At 45.4% G+C, this 16177-nt stretch overlaps 1 protein-coding gene across 1 annotated transcript in view; it reads left to right on the plus strand.

Annotated features, from left to right (window-relative positions):
• The window catches only part of LOC117510863 (integrin alpha-2-like), a 61338-nt gene that overhangs the window by 30834 nt on the left and 14327 nt on the right, over positions 1-16177 (plus strand). The window contains exons 19-20 of the mRNA XM_034170754.1: positions 72-151; positions 13365-13506. Of these exons, the coding sequence (XP_034026645.1) occupies positions 72-151; positions 13365-13506 (222 nt within the window). The remainder of the gene's footprint in view (positions 1-71; positions 152-13364; positions 13507-16177) is intronic.

Below are 16177 nucleotides of genomic sequence, written 5' to 3' on the forward strand. Positions count from 1 at the left end.
CTTTCAAGAGTTTATAGCAGAATTGTGAGGAAATTTTAAAAATGTCCTTTTTCTGAACTCTTTTGTTTCAGATCCCCTTCTCGAAAGAATGCGGCTCTGATGATGAATGTGCTAATGATCTGGTGCTGCAAGTAAACACAAAGGAGTCTGGGTGAGAATGGACAAACATAACCCAAATGTACAAACCCACATAAACATGTCATGGATACAGATGTGTCCATAAAGCAGTGCTTAAGAGACTTAACACCCTTTGTTGTACAGTTTCACTCAGAGCTTGATGTTGATGTGTGGCTGTGAAATACTTTCAGAATCATAAACCAAATATGGACAGGATTAGTTTTATATGTGGAGGTGGAGTAATATAATTTTACCACAGCACAGCTGTAATTTTTATGACCAACTGGCACAGGATAAGAAAACAGCATAAATGACAAAGATGGGAGTGACTTCTCGAATACCAGGCAGAATGAGCTGCTATTACTACTGGTCTTCTGGACTTTTTTCCAGTTCTGTGCTCTTGACTCAGTGACAAGAACCACATCCGGAAAGTATTCACAGCGCTTCACTTTTTCCACATTTTGTTTTGTTACAGTTTTATTCAAAAATGGATGAAAGTCTTTTTTTTTCCTCAAAATTCTACACACAGTACTCCATAATGACAATATGAAAAGGTTTTGTGTGAGATTTTTGCTAATTTATTACAAAAATTAAAAAACGAAGAAATCACATGTACATAAGCATTCACAGCCTTTGCCATGAAGCTCAAAATTGAGCTCAGGTGCATCCTCTTTCCACTGATAATCCTTGAGAGGTTTCTGCAGCTTGGAGTCCACCTGAAGTAAATTCAGTTGATTGGACATGATTTGGAAAGGCACACACCTGTCTACGTATAAGGTCCCATAGTTGACAACGCATGTCAGAGCGCAACCAAGCATGAAGTCAAATGAATTGTTTGTAGACCTCCGAGACATGATTGTCTTGAGGCACAAATCTGGGGAAGGGTACAGAAACGTTTCTGCTGTTTTGAAGGTCCCAATGAGCACAGTGGCCTCCATCATCTGTAAATGGAAGAAGTTCAGATCCACCAGGACTCTTCCTAAAGCTGGCCGCCCATCTGAACTGAGCGATCAGGGCACAAGGACCTTAGTCAGGGAGGTGACCAAGAACCTGATGATCACTCTGTCAGAGTTCCAGCAATCCTCTATGGAGAGAGGAGAACCTTCCAGAAGGACAACCATCTCTGCAGCAATCCACCAATCAGGCCTGTATGGTAGAGTGGTCAGATGGAAGCCACGTGTCATGTCTGAACAAAACCAGGCACCATCCCTACAATGAAGCATGGTGGTGACAGCATCATGCTGTGGGGATGTTTTTCAGCAGCAGGAACTGGGAGACTAGTCAGGATTGAGGGAAAGATGAATACAGCACTGTACAGAGACATCGTGGATGAAAACCTGCTCCAGAGGACTCTTGACCTCAGACTGGGGCAACGGTTCATCTTTCAGCAGGACCAGCACACATCCAAAGGAGTGGCTTCAGGACAACTCTGTGAATGTCGTTGAGTGGCCCAGCCAGAGCCCAGGCCTGAATCTCATTGAACAGCTCTGGAGAGATCTGAAAATGGCTGTGCACCAACGCTTGAGAGGTGCTGCAAAGAGGAAGGGCAAAACGTCCCAAAGATGGGTGCGTCAAGCCTGTGGCATCATATTCAAGAAGGCTTGAGGCTGTAATTGCTGCCAAAGGTGCATCAACAAAGGGTGTGAATGTGAATATGTATGTGATTTCTTAGTTTTTTATTTTTAATAAATGTGCAAAAAAACTTTTTCACGTAGTCATTATGGGGTGTTGTGAGTAGAATTTTGAGGGACAAAATAAATTTACTCCATTTTGGAATAAGGCTGTAACATAAAATGTGGAAAAATTAAGCGCTGTGAATGCTTTCCGGATGCACAGTAGATTCCTCTTTACAGTCACTTTCTGTCATCTATCTTAAAGTTATCTGTCAGTTTTGCTTTTTTCTTTTGAGCTGTTTGCAATCTGCGCAGCTGTGCGTTCTCTGTGTGCCAAAGCAGAACAGTTGGTCAGTTCATCCAACAAAAAAACAAACATGTACCATTCCACTGATTATATATTTAATCTGTTGCCTTAGTTTTTAATCTGCACACACAGGTGCACTCTTTGCAATATGTTCTGTCACTGTGCCAAAGTAGAGCAGGTAGTCCGAAGATGTACCTTGAAAGCAGAGAGTTTAGGTGATCACATGGTTTTGCAGCTGTAATATGTACAACCCATGGCAATAATTATGGAATCACCGGCCTTGGAGGATGTTCATTCAGTTGTTTAATTTTGTAGAAAAAAAGCAGATCACAGACATGACACAAAACTAAAGTCATTTCAAATGGCAACTTTCTGGCTTTAAGAAACACTATAAGAAATCAGGAAAAAAAATTGTGGCAGTCAGTAACGGTTACTTTTTTAGACCAAGCAGAGGGAAAAAAATATGGACTCACTCAATTCTGAGGAATAAATTATGGAATCACCCTGTAAATTTTCATCCCCCCAAACTATCACCTGCATCAAATCAGATCTGCTCGTTAGTCTGCATCTAAAAAGGAGTGATCACACCTTGGAGAGCTGTTGCACCAAGTGGACTGACATGAATCATGGCTCCAACACGAGAGATGTCAATTGAAACAAAGGAGAGGATTATCAAACTCTTAAAAGAGGGTAACGCAATGTTGCAAAAGATGTTGGTTGTTCACAGTCAGCTGTGTCTAAAGTCTGGACCAAATACAAACAACATGGGAAGGTTGTTAAAGGCAAACATACTGGTAGACCAAGGAAGACATCAAAGCGTCAAGACAGAAAACTTAAAGCAATATGTCTCAAAAATCAAAAATGCACAACAAAACAAATGAGGAACGAATGGGAGGAAACTGGAGTCAACGTCTGTGACCGAACTGTAAGAAACCGCCTAAAGGAAATGGGATTTACATACAGAAAAGCTAAACGAAAGCCATCAATAACACCTAAACTGTTGTGTGTGGGCCGCCAGAAGAGGAGGTACTGCTGGCCCACCATCAGAGAGCGCCCTGCCTGAAGTGCGGGCTTCAGGCACGAGAGGGCGCTGCCGCCATGGACACAGCCGGGGGTGACAGCTGTCACTCATTACCTCTTGACAGCTGTCACCCATCTACTCAACGTCCTCTCACTCCATAAAGACCAGACGTCATCTCCACCTCGTTGCCGAGATATCATACTTCATTGGAGGTAATATCCTCAGCCATTTGTGTTTACTTATAAGCTGTATATTGTGAGTGTTTGTAGGAGTACCGGTCCTTTTTGTGGAGGCTGTGCAAGACGGCACTCTTTTTCCTCTGAGGGATCGCTGCAACATATTGAGTGAGAGGTGGAGGTGGCATTCCCACCGCTGTTGTTACTGGGTGTACACACACCCACACTTGACTGTCTTTGTTCTTCGCCAGCAGTACCAGATCCGACAGTCGGGGACGGTGATCACCTGGGAATTCGGGACTTGGCGGCTCCAGTATTCACCAGGTTCTGTGGCTGGCGGAAATCGTGTGGTTCCGGCTCTTCTCAGGACAGACGTCTTCTATCCTCGAGCCTGCCCACACGTCACCTTTGTGGATTGACTGTAATTATATTCTGAGATTGTCTGTATGTTCGTTGTGCACAATTCACAACATTAAATTGTTATATTTTGGCTCATCTATTGGCCGTTCATTTGCGCCCCCTGTTGTGGGGTCCGTGTCACTACACTTCCCAACAGGATATCTCGGCCAGCGTCATGGACTCCGAGAGGCGTCACCCGGCTGTTGAACGACCAATGGGAGAGCAGGGAGCGCAGGCGTCTGCAGGAGGCGTGATTGGTGAGCTGCAGCACATTCTCATCGCCTTTACGGCTCGGTTAGATCAGATGACCGAGCAAAACATCCTCCTGAACCACAGGGTGGAGGCTCTCTCCGCACAGATGGTGGCGAGCGCTCAGGGCGCTGCTGCAGCTCGTCCTCCTGCCGACCCTGTGCAGGATATGAACATTCCAGTGGTGGTTCAACAACCCCTCCCACCATCCCCTGAAGCATACATAAGCCCTCCTGAGCCGTACGGAGGTTGTGTGGAGACGTGCGCGGACTTTCTTATGCAGTGTTTGCTCGTCTTCGCACAACGTCCCGTCATGTACGCGTCAGATGCTAGTAAAATAGCTTATGTGATTGCTCTGCTTCGGGGTAAAGCACGCGCCTGGGCTACGGCGCTCTGGGAACAGAACTCACGGTTGTTATCAGCATACACTGGGTTTGTGGGGGAGTTCAGAACAGTGTTTGATCACCCTAACAGAGGAGAGACCGCTTCAACTGTGCTGCTGTCAATGAGACAGGGACGCGAGAGCGCAGCCCCTTATGCAGTCAACTTCCGCATCGCAGCTGCGAGGTCCGGCTGGAATAACGTTGCGCTCCACGCCGCCTTCATAAACGGACTGTCGTTAGTCCTGAAGGAGCAGCTGGTAGCTAAGGAGGAACCGCGGGATTTAGATGGGCTTATCAATCTCGTTATACGGTTAGACAATCGGTTAGAGGAACGCCGTCGGGAGCGAGGCGAAGGACGTGGCCAGATACGCGCCGCCCCTCTCCCTTCCGGTTTCGAAAAGTGGCCTCCTTCCCCACGCTCCACAGCCGCAGCGCTCTGTGGGGCAACAGCTCCCCCTGCTGACGTTGTTAGGGAAATGCACAGGGCCAAAATGAGGAGGCTGATCCGCGGGGAGTGTTTCTCTGCAGCTCAAAAGAGCACATACAGAAAAACTGCCCCAAACGGCCAAAACGACAACACTCGCCCTTAGAGACTGGGCTAAGGAGGGGTCAAAACATTCAAGTGAGACACACACAGATTGCCACACGACTCCCAGTCACAATCCTGAGCGGGGATTTAACCCTTCAAGCCCCAGCACTGGTGGACACTGGGTCAGAAGGGAATCTGCTAGACAGCAGATGGGCAAGGGAGGTAGGGCTCCCTCTGGTGGCGCTTCCTTCGCCATTGCAGGTTCGGGCACTAGATGGCACCCTCCTCCCTTTAATCACACACAAGACACAACCAGTAACTCTGGTGGTGTCTGGAAACCATCGGGAGGAGATTGAGTTTTTTGTAACTCCTTCTACCTCCCGCGTGATTTTGGGCTTCCCATGGATGTTGAAGCACAATCCCCGGATTGATTGGCCGTCTGGGGTGGTGGTTCAGTGGAGCGAAACCTGCCATCGGGTGTGTTTAGGATCCTCGGTTCCTCCCGGTTTACAGGCTAAGGAGGAGGTCAAAGTCCCTCCCAATCTGACGGCAGTGCCGGTTGAGTACCACGATCTTGCTGACGTCTTCAGCAAGGATCTGGCACTCACCCTTCCCCCGCACCGTCCGTACGATTGTGCCATTGATTTGGTTCCAGGCGCTGAGTTCCCGTCCAGCAGGCTGTACAACCTCTCACGACCTGAGCGCGAATCAATGGAGACCTACATCCGGGACTCATTAGCTGCCGGGCTGATCCGGAACTCCACCTCCCCGATGGGGGCAGGTTTCTTTTTTGTGGGCAAGAAAGATGGCGGACTCCGTCCATGCATTGATTACAGGGGGCTGAATGAGATTACGGTTCGCAATCGATACCCGTTGCCATCGTTGGATTCCGTGTTCACCCCCCTGCATGGAGCCAAAATCTTTACTAAGCTGGATCTTAGAAATGCGTATCACCTGGTTCGGATCCGGAAAGGAGACGAATGGAAGACGGCATTTAACACCCCGTTAGGTCACTTTGAGTACCTGGTCATGCCGTTCAGCCTCACCAACGCCCCCGCGACGTTCCAAGCCTTGGTTAACAACATCTTGCGGGACTTCCTGCACCGATTCGTCTTCGTATATCTGGACGATATTCTCATCTTTTCTCCGGATCCTGAGACCCATGTCCAGCATGTACGTCAGGTCCTGCAGCGGTTATTAGAGAACCGACTGTTTGTGAAGGGCGAGAAGTGCGAGTTCCACCGCACGTCTTTGTCCTTCCTGGGGTTTATCATCTCCTCTAACTCCGTCGCCCCTGATCCGGCCAAGGTTGCGGCGGTGAGAGATTGGCCCCAACCAACAAGCCGTAGGAAGCTGCAACAGTTCCTCGGCTTTGCTAATTTCTATAGGAGGTTCATTAAGGGCTACAGTCAGGTAGTTAGCCCCCTGACAGCCCTGACCTCTCCAAAAGTCCCCTTCACCTGGTCGGATCGGTGCGAAGCCGCGTTCAAGGAGTTGAAACGACGGTTCTCTACTGCGCCAGTTTTGGTGCAGCCCGACCCTAGCCGCCAGTTCGTGGTTGAGGTGGACGCCTCTGACTCAGGGATAGGAGCCGTGCTGTCCCAGAGCGGAGAGACCGATAAGGTTCTTCACCCGTGTGCCTACTTTTCACGCAGGTTGACCCCGGCTGAACGGAACTATGACGTCGGCAATCGAGAACTCCTTGCGGTGAAAGAGGCTCTTGAGGAGTGGAGACACCTGTTGGAGGGAGCGTCTGTGCCGTTCACGGTTTTCACTGACCATTGGAACCTGGAGTATATCAGGACCGCCAAGCGGCTGAACCCCAGGCAAGCCCGCTGGTCACTGTTCTTCGGGCGTTTTGACTTCCGGATCACCTATCGCCCCGGGACCAAGAACCAGAGGTCGGATGCCTTGTCCCGGGTACATGAAGAGGAGGTCAAAACTGCACTGTCGGATCCACAGGAGCCTATCCTATCGTGGCCACCCTCACCTGGGACGTGGAGAAGATCGTCCGGGAGGCCCTGGCACGGAGCCCGGACCCAGGTACAGGTCCGAAGAACCGTTTATACGTCCCACCAGAGGCCAGAGCTGCAGTCTTGGACTTCTGTCACGGTTCCAAGCTCTTCTGTCATCCAGGGGTGCGAAGGACCGTGGCAGTTGTCCGGCAGCGCTTCTGGTGGGCGTCTATGGAGGCCGACGTCCGGGAGTATATCCAGGCCTGCACCACCTGTGCCAGGGGCAAGGCAGACCATAAAAGGTCCCAAGGACTTCTTCAGCCGTTACCGGTGCCTCATCGCCCCTGGTCCCACATCGGCCTGGATTTCGTCACGGGCCTCCCGCCGTCCCAGGGCAACACCACCATCTTCACGATAGTGGACCGATTCTCCAAGGCGGCCCACTTCGTGGCCCTCCCGAAGCTCCCAACAGCCCAGGAGACAGCAGACCTCCTGGTCCACCACGTCGTCCGTCTGCATGGGATACCCACCGACATCGTCTCAGATCGTGGTCCCCAGTTCTCCTCACACGTCTGGAGGAGCTTCTGCAGGGAACTGGGGGCCACCGTGAGCCTCTCATCCGGGTACCATCCACAGACGAACGGACAGGCAGAGCGGGCCAACCAGGAACTGGAACAGACCCTCCGCTGCGTAACATCCGCGCACCCGACGGCCTGGAGTAACCATCTGGCCTGGATCGAGTATGTGCATAACAGCCAGGTGTCTTCTGCCACTGGCCTCTCCCCATTTGAGGTGTGTTTGGGGTATCAGCCCCCGTTGTTTCCCGTGGTGGAGGGAGAGGTCGGTGTGCCCTCGGTCCAGGCCCACCTGCGGAAGTGCCGTCGGGTGTGGCGCTCTGCCCGTTCTGCCTTGTTGAAGGCCCGGATGAGGGCGAAGACCCATGCAGACCGCCGGCGATCCCCGGCCCCTGCTTACCAGCCCGGGCAGGAGGTGTGGCTTTCCACGAAGGACATCCCCCTCCAGGTGGACTCCCCGAAACTTCAGGACAGGTACATTGGCCCCTTCAAGATCCTCAAAGTCCTCAGTCCTGCCGCAGTGAAGCTCCAACTCCCGGCTTCACTGCGGATCCATCCGGTTTTCCACGTGTCACGCATCAAACCTCACCACACCTCACCCCTCTGTGCTCCCGGACTGGCGCCGCCTCCTGCTCGGATCATCGACGGGGAGCCAGCTTGGATGGTGCGCCGGCTCCTGGACGTCCGTCGGATGGGCCGGGGGTTCCAGTACTTGGTGGACTGGGAGGGGTATGGACCCGAAGAACGCTCCTGGGTGAAGAGGAGCTTCATCCTGGATCCGGCCCTCCTGGCCGACTTCTACCGTCGACACCCCAACAAGCCGGATCGGGCGCCAGGAGGCGCCCGTTGAGGGGGGGGTCCTGTTGTGTGTGGGCCGCCAGAAGAGGAGGTACTGCTGGCCCACCATCAGAGGGTGCCCTGCCTGAAGTGCAGGCTTCAGGCACGAGAGGGCGCTGCCGCCATGGACACAGCCGGGGGTGACAGCTGTCACTCATTACCTCTTGACAGCTGTCACCCATCTACTCAACGTCCTCTCACTCCATAAAGACCAGACGTCATCTCCATCTCGTTGCCGAGATATCATACTTCATTGGAGGTAATATCCTCAGCCATTTGTGTTTACTTATAAGCTGTATATTGTGAGTGTTTGCAGGAGTACCGGTCCTTTTTGTGGAGGCTGTGCAGGACGGCACTCTTTTTCCTCTGAGGGATCGCTGCAACATATTGAGTGAGAGGTGGAGGTGGCATTCCCACCGCTGTTGTTACTGGGTGTACACACACCCACACTTGACTGTCTTTGTTCTTCACCAGCAGTACCAGATCCGACAGTCGGGGACAGTGATCACCTGGGAATTCGGGACTTGGCGGCTCCAGTATTCACCAGGTTCTGTGGCTGACGGAAATCGTGTGGTTCCGGCTCTTCTCAGGACAGACGTCTTCTATCCTCGAGCCTGCCCACACGTCACCTTTGTGGATTGACTGTAATTATATTCTGAGATTGTCTGTATGTTCGTTGTGCACAATTCACAACATTAAATTGTTATATTTTGACTCATCTATTGGCCGTTCATTTGCGCCCCCTGTTGTGGGTCCGTGTCACTACACTTTCCCAACATAAACAGAAAAAAACAAGGTTACAATGGGCTAAGGAAAAGCAATCGTGGACTGTGGATGACTGGATGAAAGTCATATTCAGTGATGAATCTCGAATTTGCATTGGGCAAGGTGATGATGCTGGAACTTTTGTTTGGTGCCATTCCAATGAGATTTATAAAGATGACTGCCTGAAGAGAACATGTAAATTTCCACAGTCATTGATGATATGGGGCTGCATGTCAGGTAAAGGCACTGGGGAGATGGCTGTCATTACATCATCAATAAATGCACAAGTTTACATTGATATTTTGGACACTTTTCTTATCCCATCAATTGAAAGGATGTTTGGGGATGATGAAATCATTTTTCAAGATAATGCATCTTGCCATAGAGCAAAAACTGTGAAAACGTTCCTTGCAAAAAGACACATAGGGTCAATGTCATGGCCTGCAAATAGTCCGGATCTTAATCCAATTGAAAATCTTTGGTGGAAGTTGAAGAAAATGGTCCATAACAAGGCTCCAACCTGCAAAGCTGATCTGGCAACAGCAATCAGAGAAAGTTGGAGCCAGATTGATGAAGAGTAGTGTTTGTCACTCATTAAGTCCATGCCTCAGAGACTACAAGCTGTTATAAAACCCAGCGGTGGCAACAAAATACTAGTGATGTGTTGGAGCGTTTTTTTTGTTTGTTTGTTTGTTTTTCATGATTCCATAATTTTTTCCTCAGAATTGAGTGATTCCATATTTTTTTTTTTCCCTCTGCTTGGTCTAAAAAAGTAACCATTACTGACTGCCACAATTTTTTTTCCTGATTTCTTATAGTGTTTCTTAAAGACAGAAAGTTGCCATTTGAAATGACTTTAGTTTTGTGTTAATGCTAGAATAGAATTTAAAATTCTTCTTCTTACTTATAAGGTTTTGAATAATCAGGTCCCATCTTATCTTAGGGACCTCGTAGTACCATATTACCCCATTAGAGCGCTTCGCTCTCAGACTGCGGGCTTACTTGTAGTTCCTAGGGTTTGTAAGAGTAGAATGGGAGGCAGAGCCTTCAGCTTTCAGGCTCCTCTCCTGTGGAACCAGCTCCCAATTCAGATCAGGGAGACAGATACCCTCTCTACTTTTAAGATTAGGCTTAAAACTTTCCTTTTCGCTAAGGCTTATAGTTAGGGCTGGATCGGGTGACCCTGGACCATCCCTTGGTTATGTTGCTTTAGACGTAGACTGTGTTTCATAATTATTGTATGGCCTTGCCTTGCAATGTGGAGCACCTTGGGGCAACTGTTTGTTGTGATTTGGCGCTATACAAGAAAAAAGTTGATTGATTGATTATGTCTTTGATCTGCTTTTTTTTCTACAAAATTAAACAACTGAAAGAACATCCTCCGAGGCCGGTGATTCCATAATTTTTGCCAGGGGTTGTATGTGTGAACACATTGATACAGAAATCGTACACCACCAATACTCAAGTGTGAATATAAAGTATCTGCTGCTGGTGGACCTCCATACTTGAGATAAACTGCAGAAAACTCAATTTTCAGGTGATATTACTGGTAATTAGGGTGTTTGTCGTGAAAATGATCATGTCTCTACGTTGATTACAGAACCCCTGCAGGGTCTGTAATCAACCTTTTCTGCAGAGCGGCTCTTCTTTGAGGCAATGAAGCAGTGAAGCAGAGATCCAACTTGCTGCTTCATTGGTTCTTTGTTTATTTTCACTTTATCTTAATTTTTCCCCGCTAAAACCCCAAAGGGCATATGTCTGTGAGTAATATTTACCTTTTTTATGTTAAACCAACCTGTTATAGTCTGAAACAGTTGATAGATGTATTTTATAACTTAAAAACGGGACCAATGTTAACACGTTAGCATGTCTATGGCTTTTTCAATGTTAAAGTTAGCATTAAGCTGTTTGCATCTCAGCACGTTTGTGTGCATTTGTTTTCTGTATAATAATTAATGGCTCAGCATTTGTTGTCGTAAAAGAGTCAAACGTATTACAAATTGTAATATTTTGTAATTTATTTTTGTTTATATATTAATAATAATAATGGCAACAACAACAATAATGGGAATAATAACTAATAATGCTACAATACAATTTTAGAGAAAGAGACAAAAATAACCTGATTAAAAAACACAACAGAAAATAGAAAACCAACAATGATCATTAATAAATAAATATATAGAAATAAATAACTGTTTCCTGTGAACACCTAGTGACTCTTACACCTCCACTTCATCCCTGTTTTAAATTTAATGACAATTGTTTTGGTCAAACCATATTAATATGTTCATTTCTTCAGTGATTTCCTCCAGAACTATCTGCCAAGCTAGAAAACTTTTGCTTATTTTATTTTTGCTAAACTAATTTTGGGTTACAGCTTTTTTTTGTTTTTCACCACTTTCATCCCTGAATATGTCAATCGTGAGTCACTTTTGTGTGGATTAAAGTCACTAACTGGGACTCCTGTCTTGTTGCGAGAAAGAAACGAGAATCGTCCTCCGTTCTGTTCACACAGCTCCAAACGCTGCGCGGCTCTCTGCCGAGGCAAGTTAAAATGATAGAGTCCAGTCAGAATTAATAAATTCAAAGCGAAACACCGTTTAAATCAATTGACACCTCTTTCCAAATGTTGTAATACAAACAAACTGCAATTGATCAAAACATTTCTTTCCTCCCAAAATGAGATGTCCTGCGCTGACGTACAGCAGCCGGTTAAGCTCAGCTCAGAGGTATGGAGAGACATTCATGCCAAAATGTCTGAAAGGAAATGCTTTTGATAAAAACTACAGATTTTATTTATTTTTATTTATGTCCAGAGATCAAGGATCCAGTGACCAATTTCATATTTATTACCTCCGCCAAGGAGGTTATGTTTTCGGTCGCGTCTGTTTGGTTGGTTGGTTGGTTGGCTGGCTGGTTGGTTGGTTGGTTGGTTTGTTTGTTAGCAGGATTACTCAAAAAATCCTCAACAGATTTCAATGAAATTTTTACCAGGGGTGTATCTTGGCCTAACTTAGAAGTCATTAAATTTTGGTAATGATCTGGAGCATGATCCGGATCCAGTAATTTTTTTAAGGATTCTTTATCATTGCAGGATAGGGCCAATTTCAACATTTTTGCATCTAACTTCATGAAGACGGGTCACAAAGGCTGAACAAAAATTAAGTTATGACACAGCAATAATTTAGCATTTGGTTCTCCTCATTGAATAAACTTATTAGAAAATAAAAAAAAACTTGTGTAGTTCATGCAGTTTCTCTTTATAAATACATTTGCTGAAGATCTAAGGGTTTAACCACTGAATCTGAAACATGACGGTAGATGTGTGAAACTATGTGGAAGTCTCTTTGCCAAAGAGTATTCCATGTGACGTCAGTGACCCTGTGGCCTTGGCGGAGGTTTACGCTCTCCGAGTGCTTCTAGTTTACTTTAGACTCAATAAAATGTTGTTGACATAGAAAACCTGTAAAGCCTACTTTTAGTACACAGAAAAGTCACAAGAAGTATCGATAAGGGAATTGATAAGGAATCGGATCGATAAGCAGAATCAATAATGGCATCAATATTGATAGAATCTTATCAATACCCATCCCTACTGGTAATAATTTCATAACCCCACCTCTCCATGTGAAACTAATCCTGCCAGAATCAGTCTTTCTTTGGTGGTCACAATATTGTAGCTTTTGGGACATTATCACTTTTTTAGATTGTGGTATTTCAGATTTACCCCTGCAGAATATTTGTTAGTTTATCATCATATGACATATGACATATGAAACATTTTTTCCTGAACCTGATCAAATGTTGAGCCGGGCATGATTCAGAAACTATGATATTGTGTTGCAGACAGGAGAATTTTTACGTTTAACAATATGAGATGCATGAGGTCAAAGGTGGCTTACTCACACGCTATAACAAAACATAAGATTACACTAACAATGCAGGGCCTCTGTCTGTAAGTACTCTAGGCTATATTAAACAGAACTGTTAATCTCTTGTTAAATCTCACACCCTTGTGGGACTCCAAACATCATTACCTGGTTTTTTTTATTGCAAATAACTGCACAAATTAATGCGTTCCAAATTATACAGAACATTTATGGCTCATAAAATGACTGGGCTCATCTGAACTCGTGAGCTGAGAAAGAACTTACAATTTTGGGTGAGACATGCTTTTGAATTAACTCAGAGGAAAGGACGTGAAGAAGGAATTCACAGAAATTAGTGTGCAGTCTGTGGGACACCACCCATGCTGTCTGCAGATGAGAAAAGTGGAGGTGTCCCCTCTTTATGAAGAGTAGCAGCAGTTTTTAATGTATTATTCCTCATTAGAGATGTGTTTATTTGCATAAGAAATATGACTTTAGTCCATGATGTGCAAAGAGTGGAAAAGTGCATAAAAGAAGAGAAAAAAAACTGAGTTTTTGTCTTGCAGTTCGTCTCCTGTTCTGGTCAGTTACAATAATCGAGAGCTGCCATTTGAAATTGTTGTAAGAAACAACCTGGAGAACGCCTACAATACTAAAGTCATTGCCACATACTCCAGCAATCTCTACTACTCTTCCATCACTGCTCCGGTGAGTGACCAAACATAAGGTGACCACAGTTTTAAAATGAATGAGAGTCTCTCTCTCTCTCTCTCTCTCTCTCTCTCTCTCTCTCTCTCTCTCTCTCTCTCTCCTCAGTCATTCATTCAATAAATGACCTGAAGCCAACACACCGCATTAATTTTTTTCACTGTTTCTTCAACCTTCATTCATTCATCTTAAAACATTTAAAACAGTGATTCCCAAAGCTTTGGAGAAGTGGTGGGGCCGAATAAGTTTATTACTTCAGCTTACTCCTTTTCAACATGTGAAGTCAATTCTGCAGCATACAGGTGCTTGCTTCACTGTGTGATTTTTTTTTTTTTTTTTTCTTCATTTTTAATCTGTTAACATGTTCGAAATAAAAAGATTTCATTCATTCATTCATTCAATAGGAAATAAATGGACTGCAGGTGAACCATGAGATGTCCTTTAAAAATCAATAAAAATGCCTTTGACTTTCAGTTTTATAATAAAGTTAGAGATTATGCGAAAATATTTCTGATTATTTCTAAAATGTATTGAGATGCAATAAAACAAAGCCAGCAGAACACACACACAGTTGCCTCACAGCAAGAAGGTTGTGGGTTTGCTTCCCACCCGGGGCCTTTCTGTGTAGAGTTTGCATGTTCTCCCCATGTTTGTGTGGGCTCCTGCTGGGTGCTCTGGCTTCCTCCCACATCCAAAGACATGCAGGTTACATAGGTGAATTGGAAACTTTGTGTGTGTGTGTGATATATAGCAAAGTGGCCTCTGTGCGTGCGTGCATATGGCTTTGATCACAAAACTGGGAAGGGCTGACATTTGCCATTTGGTATGCTTATGTATTTGGGTCAAGGATGAACGCTGCAAAAAAAAGTTGATAGGACTAATATTTTTGTAGGAATGAACGATATTACTTAACAACAGTGAACAATGGACAATGTGTTGCAATGCACCATGGGATTTCTGGGCTTTGAGATTTTAATTTTGTTATTTTGGTTCATGTTAGCGTAACAATGTTGTTAATGTTATTGATGTGATGTGTTTTTGTAGTTCATTTGGTTTAGTCAATTTAGTTAAGTGTCATGTTGCCAGTACCGTGAGTGGGAATGAGTGCCTTTGATGTCTTGTGGCTGTGTAAAAATAAAAGCAGCGCGCTCACTCCTGCTTGCGGCATAATGCAGAAAAAAACAAAAAGCTCTGGCTTGGTTTTCGTTCTTCTGCACAGCTTGCCGCAATATGTTAAAAGAGAAGTGGCATCTGTGTACATGCATGTGTGAGTGTGTATAACTTCAATCACAGACAAACTGCGGACAGCTGACATTTGCCATTTGGTGTGCTTATGTATTTTGGGTCAACGATGAACGCTGCCAAAACGGAACGTTGATAGGACTAATATTTTTGGAGTATGTACAGATATTAGCTAACAGCACTGAACAGTGGACATTGATAATTACATTCTAGAATCACACGCCATACCAGCAAGGGGTGGTATATCATCCACATATTACTTTAAAAACACGCATTGATTGTATTTTGGAACTTAAATGTAAGTACATAATATTCTTGTAAATATATTAAAAAACATGGATGACACAAAGTAAAAAAAATTATTTCCATTGTGGTACATTTAAAAATCAAATGACAAAATAGAAGTAATAATAAAATAATCTAATAATAATAATACAGATAATAATAATAAGTATTATTATTATAAGAATAATGATAATTATAATAGTGTGTATATGATAACAAGAACCTAACCAATTTGTAAATACATTAAGGCAGTAAATTGACATTAAAAATGATGTAATTAACAGGAAGTACAAGGGTTGAGTTCTTCCTCTAAAAACTATTGAGGTCTAAGGTTATAAATACATGCTGGACTCACACGCCATTCTAACTCATGATATAAACTTTGCATAATTTATTACCACCCATGAAAAATGTCAGCTACGTATTTTATAAACACTGTCCAATCTGGAACCCGTGGATCCGGGCAATGCGCGAGTGTTGTTGTGAAAGTGTAGGAACACGGACCCACAACAGGGGGCGTAAATGAACGGGCAATGGATAAGCCAAACAGTAACAATTTAATGTTGTAAATTGTGCACAACGGAATACAGACAACAACAAGTTTGGAACTACAGTCAATTACACGTTGGGTGACGTGTGGGCAGGCTTGAGGATAGGAGACGCCCGTCCAGAACCGAGCCGGATCCCACACGGCCCTCACCGCCAACGGATCTGAAGAACACCGGACCCGCCAAGTCCTGAGTCCCCAGGTGGCCACCGTCTCCAGCTGTCAGACCTGGCACTGCTGGCAGAGAACAAAAACGGCACAGGTGAGTGTGAGTACGCACACTCAGTAATCCCACAGTCTGTGTTCTTTTGGGAGGGAGCACCTCCACCTCCAATCACACACTCGTGCAGCTCCTGTTTAACCACTTATCTGGTTGGGATGTGAGGCGAAGCCGTCGCTAATCACACCAAACGCCAATCCAGCAGATAAGGAAACACCACAGGAAAACGGCTGCAAAAGAGTTCAGACTATTATTCAGTTTTAAGTCAGCAGAGAAATTCCCTCCAAGGTAGCTGATTTCTCGGCAGGGAGGTGGAGTTGCAGTCCGGCATTTAAGGTGGTGGTGATGTGGATGAGTGACAGCTGGTGATGATGACG

This window comes from Thalassophryne amazonica, chromosome 5 (assembly GCF_902500255.1).
Source record: "Thalassophryne amazonica chromosome 5, fThaAma1.1, whole genome shotgun sequence".
NCBI lineage: Eukaryota > Metazoa > Chordata > Actinopteri > Batrachoidiformes > Batrachoididae > Thalassophryne > Thalassophryne amazonica.